At 37.7% G+C, this 24,543-nt stretch overlaps 1 protein-coding gene across 6 annotated transcripts in view; it reads left to right on the forward strand.

The window, feature by feature from the left end:
* Positions 1 to 24,543, forward strand: part of FRMD4A (FERM domain containing 4A) — a 419,083-nt gene that overhangs the window by 279,828 nt on the left and 114,712 nt on the right. For all 6 annotated transcript variants that reach the window (XM_063448212.1, XM_063448207.1, XM_063448210.1 and 3 more), the window contains exons 5-6: positions 7,962 to 8,046; positions 20,995 to 21,051. In XM_063448212.1, coding sequence (XP_063304282.1) covers positions 7,962 to 8,046; positions 20,995 to 21,051 — 142 coding nt within the window. The remainder of the gene's footprint in view (positions 1 to 7,961; positions 8,047 to 20,994; positions 21,052 to 24,543) is intronic.

The following is a 24,543-nucleotide window of genomic DNA, read 5'->3' on the forward strand; positions in this document are numbered from 1 at the left end:
CAGAGTAGAGTGCCATAAACTCTTGCAAGGCACTTCCATTAGCTCTCCTGAGCCAAGCCTTGTATTGTCGGGTTTAGTTCGAAGCTAAGAGCTAGCAGCTGAGAGAAAGCAGTGACCGTTGCCCAGGGGAACCTACATAAGATGTCAACCAATTGTTACATGATAGTGGTTATGGTGATTGGAGGGGCCATTTAAGCTTAATTGTTAAGCTAAGTTGTCAATTACCAGCAGGTTGCTCTGTGTATTGTACATTGTGCTAGATAATTTGATGACACATTTTCCGGTGAAACATAATTTGACCTATTTTTTTATGTTCCAGTGTTATGTTTCATGGCTTTTATTAAAATCTAGCATTAATGGTATTTTTATAGACACTCTCAGATTAAAGGGACACAATAGACACCCAGACTACTTTATCTCAATGAAGTGGTCTGGGTGCCATGTAGCTCTTGTTTTAACGCTGTAATGTAAAACATTGCCATTCTACAAGGACAGCAATGTTACATTGCAAGGTTTAAATGAGCCTAGTGGCTGACAGCCACTAGAGGCATTTTCACAGAAATAGCTGACTGAAAATCGTCTCTTCCATTCAGATTGTCTCATAAAGATAATCTCAGCTAACCTTTTTAACTTGTGCAGGTGTGGGGGGTCACCTTATCAGTGATTAGGACACTATAGTGTTAGGAGTACACAGTTGTATTCCTAACTCCAGTGGTGTATTTTGGATTTGGGCTGCCCTAGGCATGACTAAATTCGAGCACCCCCAAAATCTAAATTGCTCTCCCCCCCCCCCCAATTTGTGTCAAGGCCTTTTTGTTGACTGACAGACACATGCCCTCATTGATACATGCACTAATATACACTCACTGACAGATACAGTCATTGGCACACACATACAGTCATTGGCACACACTGTTTAACCAACACACACTTTCACTGACATACACACACTGACACACCCACTCACTGACAGGCACCCACTCTCAGATACACATAAAATGACATACACACTCTGACACACACTCACAGGCACACCCATTCTCACTCGCAGACACACACTCACAGCTACACTCACTCACAGTAAGGTGAACAGCCCCAGAACACGAGGCAAACAAGGCATTTGTCTGGGAGCTAGTGGTTGCATTTTTTGGTGACCCCCCCCCCCCCTGAAAGTGCCGCCCTAGTCAAATGCCTTGTTTGCCTTGTGGTAAATACATCCCTGCCTAACTCTATAGTGTTACTTTAAAGATTACCTAAAGCTATAGTGAACCTGCATTTTAATTGAGCTTTTTCATGTAAATATAACATAAAAACTACAGAACCACAAATTACATTCTACCTGATCCTAGAGCTCATTCGGTGAAAGTGATTTATATTTTTCCATTCCATGATACCACTTCTGCTGAATCTCATTATTATTTTCATATTTATATTGTTAGTCTGTTTTTTTAATAATTTTTTTTATTTACCAATTTAAATTTTGGGGTTTCTCAGAAAAGGCATTAAGACAAAAAAAAAAATGAAAATGTGTAGAGTTGTATATATTGCCATATGTGACATAACGAATTTACAGAGTAACATGTTTACACAAATGCAATAGGTGATTAAGTGTTCATTTTAATTGTTTGGCATATCTCCTTGTCAGTACTCGCGGCAATACACCTATGATTCTGCAATAGAGATCTTTTAAAACTATTCTGCCATTGAATACAATTATTCTTTTTGGCAGATCGTGACAGTGCAGCACATGCGGACATGACGTTTTGGTATGATTGCCAAGAAGTTATTGTCCCGGGTCTCATAGTCAGAGAGCTTGGTGGTGTGGTTTAAAGTCGTGTCATTTGAGGGGATATAGGGCAGTTTGACTAAAGGTACTATAGCAACTTCAAAAGGATTTAGTTGTTTTAGTGCCTACAGTGTTCCTACAATGTTTAAGATTAAATGTAAATGCAATGTTTAAAAAAAATCCAGTAAGCCTTTGTAAAATAAAGGATACAAGAAATGTGTGCTATCCTCTTGGTAAATGTGACGTTTTTTCATGAGAACAGGTAAGTTCAAATGATAAATAAAGTGTGGTATACATTGCGATGTGGAACATGGTCAGTGGAGAAGCTTTTAAACGTTGCCAGTAATACAGAAAAAAGAAACCAAAGTAAATTATTAGACGCAAATTCAAATTTTTCCAGAAGTAATTTTAAAAGTAAATAAATTCTCAATCTTCAGTTATGCAGGAATGTATCAATAAATGTATGCATGGCTTCTGCTAACAGCCCTAATCCTTCTCAGTTCATTTTTCTGCAAAATGTTCAGTGGTTTATTTAATTAGTTTGTAGAAAACTAATTTCACTTTTTTTAATGGCAGTAGGGTATTGAACCGCATTCAAGAAAGCCTGACTGCATTAGGCAATCAAGTATGACTACAGGAAAGGGTTTTCTTCCGAGTACAATCTGTTTGATAAATGTGTACGTAGAGTCGTAATACACTCAAAATTCGAACATTTAGAAATTGGTCATACTAAATCTAGATGGGTTTGGCCTCTTGTAACTTGCTACTTATAGAGAACAGCCTCTGTATCAATTTAAATAGATTCTGTCTCTCATGACAGATATTTATATATATATATTTATTTATTTATATATATATATATATCATTTAACATTTGTACTTTATTGATTTACAGAACTATATTTTAATTTGCAGATATATCTCTGCATTGTGTTGGCTGAATAGCCAGTAAATGTAAACAATAGCAGATTTCAGACCAATGTAGCAAAACTAGACTAATTTCCCAAGTGATCTATCTTTCCAGCTATTTTGGCCTCTCTTTGAATTCACATTGAATTCCTGTCTGTTCAAGCTTCAGTGAATGACCCTGGTAGTATAACGATATAAACCAGTCTTATGTAATATCAGTATGGGCCTCTGCCTTACCCAGCCTCCATTGTAAACCATCCCAGAATTATTTGCACCTGAAATATACAAAGAGCAACTCGTTTTGTAATAGTTTATTAAAAGTGTTTTTGTTGTTTTGGGTTTTTTTTCTGACATTTTACACATAAATTAATTTCTATTTTATGTGTAAGAGTATACAATATCTTAATGAAATTACCAGTAATATTTCACACTAAGTTCTATAAAATAAGGAGTCTTTTTTATTTAATTTTTTTAAAAGCTTTATTGTAAATAAAAAGATGTACAAAACCATGACAAGAGGAAATAAGTAGTCTTTTTGTCTGTACATCATTTTGATTATGTCAAAAACAGGCTCAGCTTGCAACAGAAGGCTTCTTTCCCCTTTTATTATAATTGGGAAGGAGTGGGGGACGGGTAATCTTGTGAAATAAGATAAGGTCACCTCAATTAAATTCATTACTCTCCTTGCAGACAACTTAGAGTCTTTTTTAGTGTGGCATTTCAAATTAAAGTTAAAGAGCAGTTAAGCTGTTTGGGACTTGCATTAAATTATATGGGTATCTTCATCTAACATTAATTGAGATTACATTTTCTTACATAAAGACATGTCCATGAATTTTATTTCATTTTTTAATTGTTCTGTCAATGATGATACGCCAGACAATCACACTTTGCTATAATGCTGAAATTCTGATGTTTTTATAGAATGTAAGCTATTGACACATGCAGAAATCGTTCTCCTGGAATACCATTGAAACGTGATTATTTGTCAAGACATTGTGTGAGAGATCTCAAATTGCAATACATTTTTTTTATTTTCGTCCTGTAAACTGAATATTTTATTAAAAAATAAATAAATAAATAAACATCTGTGTAAATTGTGCACTGCTCATTTGCAATAACTACAAAATATTGTAAGAGCACCTTAAAGGAACACTGTAATCACTATAACAACTTAATCGAGTTGAAGTTGTTATAGTGCCTACATTTGTTCCCCCCACCTTAGTGGCCTCAAATCTAAATATCATGGTATAAGAAGGCTTGGAAGCACAACTTCAAGTCTCGCTTCCAAACCCTTTGGGTATGAGAGCAGTAACTGTTAGCTCCTGGCTGTTATTCCCTACCACCATGTGACATGAAGCGTGCATGCGCAGTGCTGTCACAGTCTTCAATGGAGAATCTTTTGCATACAATGATTTTCTATGGGAGAATTATAGCTGCATTCCGCCGGCAAGTGCCGCAGATGTGCCTACGTTTTCCACTGCTCCTCTATGAGGAGCACTGGATTGGATTGTCATCCTGAAGGCCTCCAGGATGACATCATGTTACAATAAGGCTACATCTTGGCGCTGGAGAAAAGGTGAGTAAAATTATTTAGTTTTATTTTATTTATTTATTTTTACTTTTAAGTAGGGACATAATGTTAAAGTATTAGAAATACAGATATGTATTCTTAACACTACAATGTCCCTTAAATCTTCAAAAATATATTGATTGCTAAACAGAATTTTGAAGTCATATTGATTACAGAATTGGTTTTGAGTAACAATTGACTTAGTTATAATTAACAATCCTGGGCGGGAAAAAAAAAGTTATAAAAGTGGAGCAATCACCATGGAAACCATGAGGTTTTTTTTCTGCAAACCCCCCACAACTTTATTGATAAGCTACGTTGATACTTTGTGAATAAACATGTCATAATAAAAGGACCTATAATACACCGAATAATAATTACACATGCATGCATTTTCCTGGATATAAATGTCACAAACAGATACATAAATAAATAATTTGAGTTCTTTGGGGAAAAGTAGGAAATCACAAGAAAGAAATGTAACTGATGGTGCCTAGAGTTGCATTTTAGGCCTCTTTGACCTAAATCTGCGTTTCCTGCGTGTAACATCTCAGTTGATGTTCAGTACTAGTGTCAACTTATTGTGGATGTGCAGTCAAATCACATCTGTGAATGTGTCATCATAACAAGGCTTCATTCTTCCTCCTGGGATCTGCTTATCTCCTTGACTCCCGCTTTTCCCGACACCAGCAAAGTTAGTCTGCAGTCTGGTGTCAGTTCCCAACAGATTGTGTCTGTTGTGGGACCTCCCTCTCCTGCTTTGTCTGTATGTACTGTAAACATTCACCATATACTCTATAATAATCGTTGCCCTTGCATTACACAGTGCTAATTAAGCACATGCTATTTATAGTCTTGCAGTAATAATAATGGTAGTCTGTGCATGTATCAGCCTATTTCAAAGGCACCTTCATTTTTGCGCAAAATGTATTGCATTTGGGTTGTTTTTTCACAATTGAAATCTGCTTTGATGATTTAAATGAAAATTTAGAAACTTCAGACATCAGCAATAATATTCACTTGTATAATTAAACACAGTACAATGTGATAGCTGTTTTTGCCCAAATTCTAGAATATAGGCTGTTTTCCCTTAAGATGCCAGTATTTTTCTTTTTTGTGTGTTTTTTTTAATGTTCCAGTTTCAAATGAATATGTTGCATGTGACCAGTGTTTTCTGACAGTTATGTATAGAAAACAAAGGTTGCCAAAACACCCAATGGTGAATCCCTTGTTTTATGCTGATGATAGGAAGGTCACATCTTTTTTTCAACCTACTAATAGCAGATTCATGCAGACTGTCACTTTGGTCTTTTGAAATATTAATTAAATTCTCTTTTGCGTTCTTTTTAAAAGATTGTGATATCAAAGACATTTGTCAGGCACTAATAATTAAATGATTATTTTTCTTTAATGTATTATTCATATTGTACCTCCACTTGTTTTATTGGCTTCCTTGCATTTCCTTTAAAATCAGGTTGTTCCTCTTTTATTGTTATTTACATTTCTAGTAAATGAACATTTGGGAACATTTTTGACCAACTGATCAAGAGAAGACAAGTGTGCCATCTAGTGTTCAGTCGAGGCATATGTTTACTGTTACTGAAACGGTTTCTCTGGCGCCAGTAGTGACCTTAAACTCTGCATATAAAACATCACTTATCTTACAGTTGAGGCCCCTGATTGGTTTGAGCAGAGCTCTTGGGATTTGCCCCAAAAGCAGGTATAGGAAGTGATCGTGATCATCTCTTTTCATTGTATGTATAAATTTTTCACAAATTATATATATCCTGAAATGATAAATTGTGGGCCAGCGAATCTCTTACAACTATAATATCCCACAAACATGGTTATATATTTATAATTTTTGTGTTGCCATAGTCTCACTGCATTGCAGAGTTATAAAAAAAAGAGTACTATGGAAAATATAGCTACATTTCCTTATTTTCACATATGTCCAGATACAATGGACCATTCTAAGATATTAAGTTCTTGTTTTTGAACCTCTGTTATGTATCTTTAGCTATCCCCACAATATGATCCATTATGAGCATGGTATTCTCATGTTGTGGCAGGCTATGCACCATGTATAGTATTTTGCTTTAACCCCTTAAGGACCAAACTTCTGGAATAAAAGGGAATCATGACATGTCACACATATCATGTGTCCTTAAGGGGTTAAAGCCAACCTTTCAAGCGTTGGCTCATCAGATTAAAAACATTTTGAATGCATTTTAATTTGCTGTGTATTTCAGGGGAAACAAAAAAAATCTAATCCCATTTAGCAGAGCCTACATGGGATTTGATGTGGGTTTTTACAACAGCTAGTTTCCATGTGTTCATGAAGTCAAGAAATGTGTAGTATCTAGGTTATAGTTGTCCCTTAGATGGTTTCTTCCATCTCATTTTTGGAACCCTCCAGCTCTTTCAGTAAAATCCATTCTAATTTCAGCATATAACACACAAGAAAACATAGAAATGCCCAAGGGTAGTGTATACTTGTGGAAGACACTCGTTAATCATCTTATTCATATTGTTGACTTTGGAAAGGTGAGAATCCTATCCAGTCCAGTTAATGTATTAACCAACTGAGATATCGCAGGCCTGCTTGTCTTCTGTTACTTCCACGACCAAGTACATAAAAGAAGTCTGGAGCTATTTCTAGCAAAATAATAGATATATTTTTATATTTACATTGTATTGTTTTGGTGTAATGTGTTTACTTATGGGATAATAGAGCTACATGTGTTTTGGAGAGGTGATTTTCCTGGAAATGTTGTTATTGCTAAGTGCTCAGAGCTTTTTATTTTCTAAATCATTTGTAATGCTAATGAACAGGTGCAATAAGTGACGCAGACACTATATTAATATAGATAATTAACATGTTTGTTATTTATAATAATGTATTTCTGATGAACACACAGATCTCTTCAGTACAAATTAGAATCCACCTTTGTGCTTATTATATTTAAAACAATATATTTAAATGTAGTATTCCTTTTGGTCTGTATGTTGAAGACTGCAATTGGCAAAGATACAAGAATACATTGATATTTAAGAAAAGGGTTTTCAAAGGTAATAAAATATTGCTTCTCCCAGCTGTAAGACGCAATATGATTGTTATAATGCAAATAATACAAAGCATGGTGTAAGACACAACCAAAAAAAAAAAAAAAAAACAGCAACTTTATATCTCGCCCAATTGTTCATTCATTATGCCTAAAATGTGGAAATCACTAGACAATTGCTAACAGTTCCAATTTCCACAAACAACCATGTGTGTTTTGGGCTTAATTGTTTAATTATTAATCCAGATACTGGCGTAATAGCCAAACACATAGGCAAACTCAAATTGCTCTATCGGTTAGATTCTTCTAGCTGCTATTGTGTGGCTATAAACCCACGATGACGTACACTAAGCATTGCGCATTTCCTAGGCTTCATAATTTTTGGTGGTGCTTTTTAATGTTCATGATCCTTAATACAATTTTAAATATGTTTATTAAAATAAAAAAAAAAACCTCAGCAAATAACTTTTGTGGTAGACAAATTGTGAGCACAGTGTTAATGCAGTAAATAAAGCCTGTTGTAGACATGACAAACTAGAAAGAATCAGTACAACAGTCAATGACAGACTGACTTTTTATGTCATAAAAAACATTCTTGTGTTTCATAAATGTTCCCTTTCTTTTGCAGGTTTTACATAGAGAGCATATCTTATCTAAAGGACAATGCTACAATTGAATTATTCTTCCTTAATGCAAAATCCTGTATATATAAGGTAATGTATTTTAATTTGCTTCATAACCTTCATAACGTTTATCACCCCCATGGCGGCTCCCATTATCTTAACGCAGTGATTGCCACAATATGTGTGGATTTCTTAGTACTCCATGCTAAGGGAGAGTGATATATTGGGTATTTGGAAGATCATTCCTCTGCAGGTGTTTGAGGACAAATCAGTTATACAACTCACTACTATGAGACTGGTCATAACTTCCCAAGGGCTGAGTACATCAAAGACAATTGATATACTTTAAATAGCTGTACTGTCTAAAAGGATGTCTTTGTAATATGTAATACAATTGTCCTAATAATCCTACACAATTCATATGAGCCAAATTTTGACTAAGAATTAAATAGGTCGCTATGCATGGAAATAGAGCAAATTGTGTGAAATGTTAAATCCATGAAAAGGTATTTTATGCTGGAGTACCTCATGTGGTCATCTTCTTATAAAGAAAGGGAGACCATAAAAGAATATCCCTGAGGTCTTTCAATCTATGTTTTTTTGACTCACAAATTGGAAGTTAAAGCAGAAAAAATGAGCAGTAACTGATAATGCCTAATCTATTAAAACATATTTTCAAGGATAAAGTTTGAAGGAAATTGTATTTTTTTTTTACCATTGACATGCATTATCCACCAGGGGGTAGTGTTTGTTCATTGTAATCTGTATTGGAAATTGCAATGCTGCCAACTGAAGTTTAGTTCTGTCTCCAGGCCCCTACGCTAAGAAAATATTTTGATAGCGTTATGATATAAATCTAAGAATATATACATAAATAAGCAAATAGAGACCAGTCATTATTAACAGACATGGTTTTTGTATTTAATTTAATTAAGTCTTAAAATAGATCAACTCTTTTGCGTACATTAATCCTTTCCCTCTCTCTTCAGTGGTATATCCAGGGATGTTGCTAAGTCCCTTAAAAAAAGCTCTGCATAAATTCCCTGCAAAGGAGCTAGTCTTGCACTGCAAGGGCTAATGCACATTCTTCCAGCTGCTTTAGTAGTGGAAGTGGGAAGCGGCAGCTGATTAATGTTCTAATATATATATATTTTTTTTTTTAAAAGGTACATACATTTTTTTTTGGTAATTCTTTATTTTTGATGTGCTTTTGAAAGAATACAGGTATGCTCACAATGTCACAACAACAATAGTAAGCCTTCAGTGTGAAACACGATAACAAGCATTGGTATGACATTTGCAGAAACAGCACATTTTTTCTTTTTGAGAGTGTAGAACACGCTTGGTTTAAACTATGTAGTCATATCTAAGATGGTATACATCAACATTATTGTCTAGCAGAACATAGAAGAACATAGCAGGACATTCGATTTAAACTTACAACAATTACTGTTAGGAATGCACATATGAGGTATGGGAGTATACTAAATGGTAAGCTTGGGTGGCATGGCATGCTAGGTATGCTAAGATTAGTGTCGCCAAGGCTGACAGCGTAAGGCGCTAGGTTGTGCATGCTGTGCTAGCCGATTAACGCAGAGATGTTATACAATGTTATGTTATCTCTGTGCAGGTCTAAGTTGCAGTGTCGAGTAAGTAGATATTTACAATATGTAATGGTGAGTGCTGCATATGTGTGAGTTTAGCTGAGTGCACAGATGGTCGTTACCAAAACATGAAAGATGCCCATCGGTATGCTGGGGTGCCCGCTCTAACAAAAACAAATTAATGTGTCAGGTGAGAGACTTGCGTTGCCCTATCTAGTAAATGCAGATCTAAATAATAACAAAACATAGCATCATATAGAACTGTGGTGATACCCGATAATAACAGTGCAAGCAAATTGGACTGGCTCCAAATTAACTGGGGACGGCTATGCTTATGCGTGGCTGTTAGTCCTGGGTGAGATGAGGCACCGTTACCTTGCTCGGGACAGCTTGGCACTGTTCGCCAGTGTCTATCCATCCCTTTATTTGTTGGCATATATAGCAAATAAAAACAGGTCAATGTCTTCTTCTGTGTGCTGTCCCTGTTTTTATATACCACCGTGCAAAGAGGAGAAAAGATTCATTCATCTCTCTGTTCCTTAACTATAAAAGAGAAGAAAAATATTGTGCTCCAACTCTCTATAAATCCTCAGGAGACGAGACATCTCCCTGTTTCCTCACTACAAATCACCAAGGCATTCCTCTATAAACTTTCATTATATATCCCATAATCCCTTAGGAACTGTCCCCTGGATCGCATCCAGCATTGTAAAACTTGCAGCTGTTGGAGTGGGTTGTGTACAAACACCTGTAGAGTGTTTCAGCATAGAGCCATCTCTCACCTCCCATCAGACATTCACTAGGAAAGGGGAATATAGTAACAACAGATAGTATTATTATAATAATTTATATTTCACCAATACATCACTTTTTTGGAAATGACACCATTGTATAATATATTAACCACTTAAAGACACAGCTTCAGTTTTCTTGTTTTGCATTTAAGGACTATTTCTGCGGTGTGTGCGTTCGACTGTAATTTCCATCTTTCTTATTTATTGTACCAACACATATCATATACTGTTTTTTTAAATTACAAAACAGCCTTTAATTTGATATGTTATTATTATTGGTATTATTTGGTACATATATTAATTCTCATTTTTTTATTTAAAAAAAAACAATTCACGCAGTTGTGGCAATAATAATTTGTGCATAATTTGTCCAGCCTATGAAAAAGTCATTCAAAATAAATTAATATGTCCTGATCTACAGAGTACATCATACAAACATATTTTTTCAGTTTATTTTTGGTAGCTACAGGCCACACGATACATATATTAAAATACAATTTCAATGTGGTCCGATTTTAATATCTGGCATGTTTGTCTTGCAAGTTTAAAAGCCATCAGAGAAAATTAAATTGCCACAGCACTTATCAAAATGGCACAGGGCATGGAGAGAGTCCCTGCATAGTTGCCAGTCCAGAATCATTGTGGCTGACCACAATCTCTTAAGTTGTGTTGATGAGGGCCATGTTAACAGCATTATAAGCCCCAGGCCAAAGCCAGTAACCTCTGCTGCACTATCACCCTAGTAAATGCTGAAATAGCACGTACTGAATAGAAGGAAAGAAGCACTGTTGTTTCTCTAGAAGTGACAATTCTTTTTTAAAAGTCACCTATTAACGCTCTGTTTTATTTCAAATATACTAGAAAGATTTGGCAAATCACTTCATTGTCTATTGCAGTCCAAGCACAGCCCGGCCACACATTGCAAATGAAGACGATAAATTTAAACTTTGTTTTGTTACTCTTTTTCTCTATGATGATTACCTGATGCTAGGGACAGACCAAACCACAATGACTAACAGGGAGCTAAGATGGAGGAACCCTGTTGCAGGATAATGGGATGTTGCTTTCTAAATTATATTTAATTTTTTACACCTCACAAATAGCACATATTTGTTAGATATAGAATATAAGTACACCATTTCTGAAAAGTGACATTTCCCCTTTTAGACATAGTTACATAGTTACATAGTTACACAGCTGAAAAGAGACTTGCGTCCATCAAGTTCAGCCTTCCTCACATTTGTTTTTTTTTGCTGTTGATCCAAAAGAAGGCAAAAAACACAGTTTGAAGCACAATTTTGCAACAAGCTAGGAAAGAAATCCTCCTTGACCCCAGAATGGCAGTCAGATTTATCCTTGGATCAAGCAGTTATTACCCTACATTGAAAGATTATATCCTTGAATATTCTGTTTTTGCATGTATGCATCCAGTAGCTGTTTGAACATCTGTATGGACTCTGATAAAACCACTTCTTCAGGCAGAGAATTCCACATCCTTATTGTTCTTACAGTAAAAAAAAACCTTTCCTTTGCCTTAGACGAAATCTTCTTTCTTCCAGTCTAAACGAATGGCCTCGTGTCCAATGTAAAGTCTGGTTTGTGAATAGATTTCCACACAATGGTTTGTATTGGCCCCTGAATATATTTGTATAATGTTATCATATCCCCTCCCAGGCGACGTTTTTCTGAACTAAATAGGTTTAAATTTGTTAACCTTTCTTCATAGATGATATCTTCCATTCCTTTTATTAATTTTGTAGCCCGCCTCTGCACTTTTTCTAGTGCCATAATATCCTTCTTTAGAACAGGTGCCCCAAATTGCACAGCATATTCAATGTGTGGTCTTACCAGTGATTTATAAAGAGGCAAAATGATATTCTTGTCCCGAGAATGAATGCCCTTTTTCATGCATGACAATACCTTACTGGCCTTGGCCACTGCTGATTGACATTGCACATTGTTGCATAGTTTGTTGTCTATAACAATTCCCAAGTCCTTTTCGTGTGTTGTTATCCCTAATTCGCTTCCATTAAGGGTATACGTTGCTTGTGTATTCTTTACGCCGAAGTGCATAACTTTGCATTTTTCAACATTAAATTTCATCTGCCATTTGAGCGCCCATCCTCCAGTCTATCTAAATCCCTCTGCAGCAAAGTAATATCTTGCTCACATTGTATTATTTTACAAAGTTTTGTGTCATCTGCAAACACTGAAACATGACTTTCAATGCTGTCTTCAAGATCATTTATAAACATGTTAAATAGAAGGGGTCCCAGAACAGACCCCTGAGGGACACCACTTGCCACCTCTGTCCAGCTTGAAAATTTACCATTAACGACAACTCTTTGTACTCAAGAACCCAAGAACAAGCATTTTCATCTAGACCGATTTCCTTGAGTTTGAGCACTAATCTATTGTGTGGAACTGTATCAAATGCCTTGGCAAAATCCACATAGATCACATCCACTTCAAAACCCTGATCTATACTTCTACTTACTTCTTCGTAGAACGCAATCAAGTTAGTTTGACATGACCTGTGCTTCATAAAACCGTGCTGATTTTTGCTGATAACCATGTTCTTCTCAAGGAATTCTTGAATATTATCCCTTAATAACCTTTCAAATATTTTACCAGCCAGAGAAGTTAAGTTCACAGGTCTATAATTTCCAGGCAAGGATGTTGAACCCTTTTTGAATATAGGAACCACATCTGCCTTCCTCCAATCCTCCGGAACACTTCCTGAAAGAAAAGAATCTTGAAAGATTAAAAACAGAGGTTCACTTATTTCTACACTTAGTTCCTTAAGTACACGTGGATGGATACCGTCAGGCCCTCGAGCTTTGTTTATATTAACTTTCTTTAGTTGCTGCAGCACCTTGTCTTGAGTTAACCAATCCCAATTATTCTGCAAGTTTTTAGTAGCAATAATTTGCACATCTATTGCCATGAGTTCTTCCTTAATATATACGGAGGAGAAATAGTTATTTAAAATTCCTGCCTTTTCCTGGTCTTCATTAACACTTTCATTTTTAGGTTTTTTATAATTTATGTACTTAAAAAATGCTTTGGGGTTGGTTTTGCTCTCTTTAGCTATCATTTTTTCATTTTGAAATTTAGCAAGTCTAATTGCCTTTTTGCACGCATTATTTGCTTCCTTATATCTTTTATAAGATGCATCTGATTTGTCCGATTTAAATGCTTTAAATGCCCTTTTCTTATTTTTAGACATATCAAAAGGGTGGATTTTGAGTCAGTTGAGTCACTGAAGCTTACTGTACATTATGGGGGAAAAACTCTGTGACAGCATTATTAGATGGGGAAATCACTGACACTGACTGGGCTTCACGGGGAAATGACTAGTTGTATTTAAAAATTGAACATCTTTTACATTCATTTTCATAATCCTCCCAGGACTCAGTAAGTGGAAGTAACTTCCTCCCTTTTCTCTGCTAGTCCCTGCAGCAGGAGCAGATTCAGTACAGTGTGTTCCTGAAGAGTGTGGGTGTACATTTTAACACAAAGAGGACAAGGTCACGTTGGACCCAGAGCAGCCCCAGCAAGCAATTAGAAGCATGCCAGGGAAATTTTTGCCAAGAAGGAATCTAGAGCGGGCTGTAGTCTATTGAAAATGACATTCCTGTTGACTAAACTCTATTGTTTTAGAACAGAATTTGGTTTGGTGCAGATAAGCAACTTCCTGACTGAAAACTGTCAATACATTGCATTACGAACAGCCATTAATTTGTTTTTCAGTCATGATTTGACAGACTTTACTGCTGTTAAGGTGTTTGTTTTTAGATGGGGAAGAGAAAATATATAAGTGGTTACTGCTCCCATGTAACAGCTGGAATAATGAGCATATCTATACCATTCCTGATTACATGAATAGATTATATTTTTGCTATATCCATGTTTGGATGGACAATAATGAAGTTGACTCCTGGGCTTATCCGAGCTTGTTTACCTGACAGATTTTTTTTTTTATAACATATTGACCGACAATGCTTCCTCCTAGACTGGATTATTTCATTGTTACTTCAAGAGGCTTTCTGTGCAGTGCAGATAAGTAAGGATGGATTCAAACTTTTAGTTATTCATTAAACAGTAAATTGTCAGGATTTAAAATTATTGTCAAGTTTTAGAATTCACTTTCAATATATTTAGCTCTGTTTTCTGTTTAGTTTTGTTTTGTTCCTCTAAATTGGGAATCGTAAACCCGATAACCCACGCTTTGCTGTTCCCTAAAGTGAAATCTGTCAGGAATTTAAGGTGAATTCCTAATTTTCTGCAAAAATATCCAAACTGAAAAGAAAGCTGAATCAGCCAATATTTATAGTTTAGTTATTTTGTTCACTTTGAGTTCCAACAATTCGTATTTTAGTAAATTATGCTGTTTGTGTTCAAAATATATTTTTTAGCTACATTATTCCTGGGAAATTCAGATGGATGTGCCTGTAGTCTTAGAATGTGGGTCAATTTGCACAGACCACCAGTATTCAAAATAAAAGGCATAAAACAGACAATACTATATGATAAGTCCCCTCCTCTTTGTTTTTTTATTTTATAATTTATTGTAAAGCTGAAAGAAATAGATAATACATTTGTCAAACCTTATGGCATTTTTGACTACTAATAAATAGAATGTATAAATAACTTCTGCATGTGGTCATAATGCACCTAGTAAGTGCAGTTCAACCAAGTGTCTGTAGATCACATTACAGGCTGCTATTGCATGGAACAGATCTCTAACGTGTGCAGTATACTTAGAGTGTGCTACCTTCCCTGCTGTTGAATGTTGAATGTAAAAGTTAACCTACAGTTGTTTTCAACTGCTAGGGAGAAGAGAAAGCAGCCATTTTTCAAATGTTCTTTAATTCACATGACATTACAGGCTATTATTGCAGCGTGCAACAAATCTGTAATGTATGCAGTATACTCCTTACCCTCTGCTGAATGTGGTCATAACCATTTGCCTACAAATATTGCCATACTACTAAGAAGTAGAGCCAAGCAGCCATTTATCAAATATTCTGCTGAGACAATAAGGGATAGTAGATGGCTGGTGCAAAGAGGGGGTGTAAGTAAGTCTTTACTGGGCAAATATTGTCATATATTGGAAAATAAAAGTTACATGTGTACACATTGTTGCAAGAAAATTGTTAACAGTGATATTTTAATTGTTGTTCTTCTATTGTCATGTGTCTATTTTTGACCTTTGGAAATTAAAGGGGAGCTATTACTTTCCAGGATGTTTAGTATAATGTTTACATATATCTATATTTAACAAACCTGTTATTGTGAAGTATGAAAAATAAGATTAACTATTGAAGCCATAACTCTTTATCCTACACTACAATCTTAGCTCCCTGTCAATCACTGTTATAAGCTCTATCCTTTGCACCTGGCAGTTAGCAGAGTGAAAACATAGGCAAGGTTTATTTACTAAAGTGACAATTGAAAGTGAGTTTTAAATATAAGGTCAAAGTAGCCGAACTGAAAACTGAGCTGAATATTTCCAGTTTGGCTATTTTGACCTTAAATGGAGACTATAGGGTCAGGAACACAAACATATATTCCTGACCCTATAGTGTTAAAACCACCATCTAACTCTACCTCCCCCCCCCCCCCCCCCCTTGCCCGCCTAACTATAGTAAAATACTGCCCCAGGTAGTGCCTCTAGTAGCCATCTGAGGAGTGATCAGTGGAGGTATCCCTAGGATGTAATGTAAACATTGCATTTTCTCTAAAATAAGATTGTGTTTACAGCAAAAAGTATGGAGGGAATGATTATACTCACAAATACAATCAGCTGTATTTGTTCTAGTAACTATAGTGTCCCTTTAAATTTGAAATTCACTTTGACTTCACCTTGAATTCTCACTTTAGTGAATAACCATAATAGAGAAGACATAAGTTAAAGGTGAGTTCCCCTTTAGATTGTGGAGCAAGAAAGAAAAATAGAAAATGGAAATAAAATGCTACTGATGTAAGCCTACTTTACAGTGGTATAACAGAACTGTTCTACTTCTGTTTTCTCCCACATGAAGTAATGCATTTGATTGCTTTGATCGTCAGTGGAAAAGGACACTTTTGAGTGCTAGAGAAATACTTCAGATGACTTTATTGGCTCTAATGGGAACGTGCATTTCTAGCTTGCATTTTTAATATGAGACTTGTAATATATCTAGAGGCTGTTAATTAAATCAGAAGGTTGAAAGAACAGTGCACTGATTGTCCTTCTTTGGGCAGCAGCCTCCATATCTTAGACAGCTATTGAGAGAAGGGAGTTTTGGTTTGTGGGAGGGTAATAATTGTATGTCATTGAAGAACGCCTGCTGGCTATCCATGGGAACCTTATGTCCTGTCGGCTGGACTCAGAAACATCGACTGTCTGAATTTACACCAAAGCCACAGGGTAGTTTAATATTGCAGCTCTTCTGACAACTTTATTTGGGATTAACAGTATAAACCTAAATAACCCTTGATTGCACAGTTATACTGCATAGTATTAAATATAGCTCATATTAACATATATCATTATGCGAGAGCTTATTAATTGAACAGTGAAGTGCTAACAAATTTAGGCAATAGTTAGCTAAGCCAGAGCAAAATCCCAACTCAGATGTGTTGGTTGTTTTTTGTTTTTTCTAGATTGTGCAAGTCAGATTTTAATTCAAGTATGTTCTGGATATAGTTTTATTACTTAAAGGGACACTATAGTCACCAGAACAACTACAGCTTAATGAATTTGTTCTGGTGAGTAGAATCATTACCTTCAGGCTTTTTGCTGTAAACACTGTCTTTTCAGAGTAAATGCAGTGTTTACATTACAGCCTAGTGATAACTTCACTGGCCACTCCTTAGATAGCTGTTAGAGATCCTTCCTGGGTCATGGCTGCCTAAAATGCATCCAAACATTCAGTATTTCCTCCCTCTGCATGCAGACACTGAACTTTCCTCATAGAGATTCATTGATTCAATTCATCTCTATGAGGAGATGCTGATTGGCCAGGGCTGTGTTTAAATTGTGCTGGCTCTGCCCCTGATCCGACTCCTTGTCAGTCTCAGCCAATCCTATGGGGAAGCATTTTGATTGGATCAGGCTACCACTTCTGCTGATGTCAGCAGGCAGTGGGCAGGTCTAAAGAAAAGAGGCACCAAATAAGCAGCTGCAGACTTGAATACAAGGAAGATTTACTATATTTAGGGAGGCATGAGTGGAGGAGGGTGGCTAGATTGTGGTTTTAACCCTATAGGGTCAGGAATACATGTTTGTGTTCCTGACCCTATAGTGCTCCTTTAAAGATATTTGGTGGATCCCTATTTCAATAAAAATACAATTTAAATTCATTTAGGGACATGCTAATAACCATAACCATTCCAGCATTTTGCAGGGGTTATAGTCTTTGGGTACAGACCCCCAGGTTTTGTGAAATAAATGTAAAAGAAAGTATGTGGAAATGTTATCTCTTCACTATCCATTGCAATGGCTTAAACTAGTTTTCACAAATTGTAAAAGGATTTGTATGGATAATGCAGAAGTAAAATTCCCTGTCATTGTGCAGCATGTTCATTGGCTGGGCTTTAGGCTCCAATCTGCCAGAATAGTTTAACAAGAAATGGAGAAACTGTATCCAAATATTGGGAGGTTTGTGATGAGAATTGGACTGGATGAGCCTTAGTGGGCCTGTCAACATGGTGTGAGTGCACACTAGGCTGACTGATCTCCCCATGGCTGGTATATGTCAGTGTAGGCCTTGACACAAAGCTCTACTGAAGTCCTTTCTGCATGGTCCTAGTGCCCTCAGCACAGTGTGAGCACATCTATTAATGTGCTCACTATGAGCTGGCTGGGGACAGTTCCCTTGTGTCAACACTGTGCTCCAGTACAATGCAAAATTGGTTTGGTGGGATGGGCAGCGTTGTATTTACCGCGAGGCTGACAATGCATTTGTCATGGGCGGCACTTTCAGGGGGTGGCGGAAAAAGCCTCCCCCAAACGCCCCGGCAGATGCCATTTCAGCCTCTTGTCCTGGGGTGCCACCTTAGGGCCCACCGAGGCAGGCATCCGCTAATGTGGGAGGCGGGCGGCGAGGGAGCACTCTCCCCTGAGCTCGTCCCTGCTCAGCTCCCTTGCGCGCACTGCACTGATGCCGGAGCCGGAAAATGACATCACTCCAGTCCCAGCATCACTAAGAGGCGCGCAAGGGAGCTGAGCAGGAGGATCAGAGCTCCCTCGCCTCTCCGCCTGAACTGCCCGCCTGCTAGACTGCCTGCATTGCCCTGCCAGCACCACTGGACCCCAGTAAGAAATCAACCAAAATGTAAGCAAATAATAAAACAAAATTGTGAATGTGTTAGTGTGTGTTTGTTAGTGTGTCTGTTAGTGAGTGTTAGCCTCTGTTAGTTAGTGAGAGTGTGTGTGTGTCTGTTAGTGAGAGTGTATGTGTCTGTGAGTGTGTTATTGTGTATGTCGATGAGTGTTTGTCTGTGTCTGTTAGTGAGAGTGTGTATGTCTGTTTGTGTGTGTATGTGTGTCTGTCACTGAGAGTGTGTATGTGTGTTTGTCAGTGTGTGTATGTGTATCTGTCAGTAAATGCGTGTGTCAGTTAGTGTGTCTGTCGGTGGATGTGTGTGTCTGTGAATGAATTTGAGTGTGCGAGCAAAGTCAGTATATGCAACGGTAAAGGAGTGTGCCTGTCAGGCAAAGAGTGTGTTGTTTTTTAATAGGAAGTGAAATTTAGAAGGGGGGGTGGGTTCCTGAGTTTTGTCATGCCTAGGGCTGCACAAACCAGAATACACCACTGGGGATGAGCCCCTGTTCTGCCTAAATTGCAACAATTTAGAGGTCTGCAAAACTGACCCCATAGTGCTTAATATACATAGTCTGACAAACACAGCTTTGTTGTGCAATTGTGCCTGACAGCTCCAGTTACAAAGCTGTGAACAGAATTACTGCCAACTTCTGGAAAGTATATGGGATATGCTGAGCTTCAGTAAAAATAACGGGAACATGCTGGTTGGCTGAACCATTTTCTGGTCTGGGATCTTCATTGCAGGTAATGCAATCTTGGGATTTGCAAGTTACAAATGCAGGAACCTATTTATTTGCATTTATAATATGATGATTTGTAATGGGTTCACCGCCAGTCTGGAATGTCCATTTAAAGATAAGAAGATCTCAGGGTATAAATAAAAAAGACAAACCCTTACTGTTTTTCCATTGATGAGTTCTACATGTAGCACATAAATACGTAGCATTAACATATATTACAATATAGATTTACATTTGCCACTACTTAGTGAAAGTTTGCTTTATTTAACTGTAGAAGGAAGTTGTGTATATCATAAGTAACTGTTTCAATGTACTTTTCGAGGTGGTTTATAAATAACAATTGACATTATGATTTACAATTGCCATTATTACAATTGATTTATTAAAAACTATTTATGTAATAGAACAATGTATCTTGTTTACACAAGCTGATTTCTAAACACATTTATTGTACTTTAAAGACATATTACTGTGCGTATTATTGCTGTGGAGCTCTATAATACACTCAGATACACGTCAACAATATGGAGCTCCTAGAAAAGAGGGACATTAGGATAGAATAGAAAAACAGAAGAATTTGGGTCCAAAATAAAGACTCTCCTTCTTAAATAGGGACACTTGGGCTTTATGTAGTGGCTGAACTACCACGTTAGCAGAGATCGCAGCTGCGACCGGGCCCATCACTCTAGAGGGCCCGGCCGCACTGCAGACCCCTGCGACCAGGTTCCCGCTGCCATGTGTTTGGCCTCGGCCACACGGTAGATCAGCTGGGGCCGCACATTAAGGGACCCATCGGGTGGCCCATGCTGTTAGGATGCAATGAATATCCAGGGGGCACGGTCAGTGCTGTGGCGTTTAACAGCACGACTGGGCCCCCTGTGATGAGGTCAGAGCGCAGGGAGAAGGTGACTGCCGGGTGGGAGGAAGAGAGGAGGGAGTCATAGTGGGAACTCTGACTCCCTTCAGGCTGAGCCACCACTGGACCCCAGGATAGTCACCCTCCTGCATCTAAAAGGTAGGAAACAGGAGGGTGACGTAAACATTTTGCATGTGTGTGTGTGTGTGTGTGTGTGTGTGTGTATGTAATTGTATCTTAGCCTGTATGTATGTCTCTGTATGTGTGTGTATGTCTGTCTGCATGGATGTATGTGTCTGTGTGTGTATGTATATATGTATGTGTGTCTGTATGTATGGGTATCTGTTTGCGTTTGTAAATATGTGTGTGTCTGTATGTATGTATGTATGTGTGTGTGTGTGTATGTATGTATGTGTGTGTCTACATGTGTATGTCTACATGACAGTGTGTGTGTCTATGTGTATGTCTGCATGTGTGTGGGGGGTAGATGTAGTGGGGGGGGGGGGGGTGCAGGGCAATTTTCGCACCGGGGCCCCGTGGTTTCTAGTTACACCTCTGGCCTTATGCATGGTCTTTGTATGTCTTTGGATCACACAGCCTTTGCTGTAAAGTCACAGTATTAGAGCACGTCTTGGTGATTCCTTGTAATGCTTAATAATACATACAAAAATTAAACTGTGAAAACATAATCATATTTCATATCGATTTTGTTCTCCTTTTCCTTTACAGGAATTGATAGATGTTGACAGCGACGTAGTCTTTGAATTAGCTGCATACATTCTGCAGGTAAGATTTTCTGTAATATTTATATCTTAAAATAATTTAATTCATACATGAAGCCACTATGGGAAAACTACAGCTCTCCGTGTGTTGAAATCAATAGTGGAAGTCAACTGCACCCAGATAGAGAGAATGTGAAACTGCCATGATCTGCAGTCAGCAACAGAGAAATAAAAGCTACAGTCTTTCTTCCCTTTCCCATCCCCAGTGTGTCTCTTCCTCCCCAGCCCCTCTGTTTGCCCCTTCCTCCCCAGCACTGTGTCACGTTCTTCAAACAGCCCCACTGTGTGTCTCTTCCTCCCCAGCCCCACTGTATGTCCTTTTACCTCTTTCCCCAGCCCCTGTGTATATCTCTTACACAGCCCCTCTGTGTCTCTTTTTCCCATTTTCCTTTGTGTGTTTGTTTCTGCCTCCCCCATGCCTTTGTGGTATCTTGCCCCCTCTCCCATTCAGGTGTGCATGCTAACTTCCATATAGATTGGCCGCACACGCTGTAAAAGATGATCCACTACGCATTTTGATATGAAGCTGTTTGTTTCTCTAAGCAAGCAGTTTCCTATCAGACTAGGTAGAGGATAAAGAAGATCCTCTACCGCAGTCCCCTCGGACACACTACATGGGGTGTCTGGCAAGAGGGGGAGTACTGTGCACTCCCCTCCTGCTAGTCACCTGGAAATTGCTGCCTGTGCCACCTTATGGTTGTGTCGGCCCTGCATGCACACATATACACATTTTCATGTTCAAACACACACATATATTTCAGACACACTTACTGATACAACTGCTGAAAGACAAACACACATGGATATTCAGTAGACTTGCTCCCAGGCATTCACAGATACACATTGTCAGAGACATATATATAGAATCACACAGACACAAAAATACACTGCCAGACACATACCCACATATACATACTGATAGAAACACACACTGTCACACACATATATACACTGTCAGAAACACAGACACACACAGATACACTGTCAGAAACATTACTGTCAGACACACACTGAAACAGGTACATACCCATGCACACATATATTCCTCTATTTTCTGGCTGACCCTGAGAGCATGGCTGGCATGTCTCCCTGCAGCCACAATCTGTTTTTCTTGCTGTCAAGGAGGGAGACTGACCTCTATAATTTATTCCTTTTTAGCCACCCTATTTTTTCTCATGTGCCTAGGAGGTGGGTGTCTGCAAGCTGCCCCACTGCCTGATTAACATAGAGCATAGAGTATCCACCTCTGTGCTCAGTGTGAGTACAGTCAGGCAGGCAGGGAAGATAGAAACGCTGAGTACAGTCAGGCAGGCAGGGAAGATAGAAACGCTCCACTCACTCTCCCTGGACAGAAGCAGGTCAGACATGCAAGACAGGCTGATTATCTATCCTGCGCTCACCCTTTCCTTCAGAATGATGGAACTGCCGGAGGAGAGAACAGAACACAGAAAAATAGTCTCTGTGTTCAGCTGTGTGAAAGAAGATCACAGCATTGCAGCTGTTAGTGCCACCGAGTTGTAACTTTCAGGACTTCCTAAAGGCATAATTTGCAAATAAAATTTGTTTGTAGTAAATGAATTTAATTTGCAATTATGCAAATGGTGTATACATAATTGCTGGATATTTATTCATAGTCTGGCGAGTGTGTGTAAGTGTTGATGTGAAGTTTTAGGTGGCTTTTTTACAGATTCTTTAACGTTTTTTTCAAATATATTTATGAAAATGTTAAAGAATCTATTTACAAAACCATCTCAGGAAGGTCAAAATAAATTCAAATTTAGGTTAAAGCAATTACACATTTTTAATTATACCAGAGTTTTTTTTATTTTTTCTTCTAAAATTGGCCCTGCATCAGCTAATTTAACATGATGCCGCATGGTGAGCCCTACAATAGTAATGTAATAACCCAGCTGCTTTAGTGCTTCAACCAGTTTTTCAGGTACCACATGTAGAAACATTCTCTGCATGGAGTGAATTAATCTAATGTTTCTGCTCCTAATCACATTACAATAGCAAGCTTCTTTGTATGTTATAAGGAAAAAATAATTACAAAACACTACAATCCACTTAACTCATGCTGTACCAAGTGGGTTTCCTCAAAAAAATGAAACCTGTTTTTTGTTGTTGTTGTTTTTTTATGTGTGTGTTCTGTAAGACATGTGTAAATGTATTTGTTAGTTCAGTGTGTATAGATAAAACAATATGTTTCCATATGCTATATATGTAACATTTTTACATTTTTGCTGCATTTCAAATCTATGTTACACGCCTCTCAATCGGACACATCTACCGAGTAATTATGTAGTCATATGACATGTACTATAATCAGGCAAGCAGTTAGCAAAAACCTTAAAAGAAATAATATAGGGTCAGGAATAAATATGCATTCCTGACCCTATAGTGTTAAAACCACCATCTAGCACCCCTGGCCTCCCTTACCTCTCTAAATATAGTAAAAAATATAACTTTTATTGCAGTCTGCTGCTGCTGTCTCTGCCCCTGAACTGCATGCTTGGCTGACATCATCAGAAGTATTATGCAAAATCAATCACAATGCTTTCTCATAGGAAAGCATTGGGTTGGCTGAGACTGTCAAGATCAGGGGCGGAGCCAGCACAAGCCAAACACAGCCCTGGCCAATCAGCATCTCCTCATAGAGATGCATTGAATCAATGCCGCATTATGAGGAAAGGTCAATGTCTGCATGCAGAAGGTGGAGACACTGAATGGCAATACTGCTCACTGTGCAGCACTGCCCAGAAAGCACCTCTAGCAGCCATCTGAGGAGTGACCAGTGAAGGTATCCCTAGATTGTAATGTAAACACTGCATTTTCTCTGAAAACAAAAACCTGAAGGGAATGATTATACTCACCAGAACAAATACAATATGCTGTAGTTGTTCTGGTTTCTATAGTGTCCCTTTAATGTCCCAATATTGCTGCATGCATAATAACTTCACTTTGGTCCATATGTGTCATATTACTCCCAAATATATTGTCGCATATGTACTCACATTGTCCCCACATATCTGTTGTCATATTGCTGGAATTATCCATATCACCGCAAAATTGTTGCAATTTTGCAGATAATGATAATTCTATTTGCATTGCTCAGGCTGATGCTCCCAGATCTGCTGCTCCCAGTGCCACTGCAAGCAGCTTTTTCAAATAAAAAATAATAACAATTAAAATCGCCATAAAACATACCTTTATCTCAACATCCACTCAGTCCAATACTCCTCAGGTGAATATAGTGTATTCATAACTACATACACTATATTGATAAAAGTATTGGGACACACCTCTCTATTTTTGAGTATAGGTGTTTTAATCAGATGCATTGCCATAGGTGTATAAAATCAAGCACCTAGCTATGCTAGGTCAATCTGCATTTACAAACAGCTGTGAAAATAAATGGGTCATTCTAGAGAGCTCAGTAAATTCAAGCGTCATGGGATGTCACCTTTGCAATATGTCAGTTTGTGAAACGTCATGC

This window comes from Pelobates fuscus, chromosome 3 (genome assembly GCF_036172605.1).
Source record: "Pelobates fuscus isolate aPelFus1 chromosome 3, aPelFus1.pri, whole genome shotgun sequence".
Classification (NCBI taxonomy): Eukaryota; Metazoa; Chordata; class Amphibia; order Anura; family Pelobatidae; genus Pelobates; species Pelobates fuscus.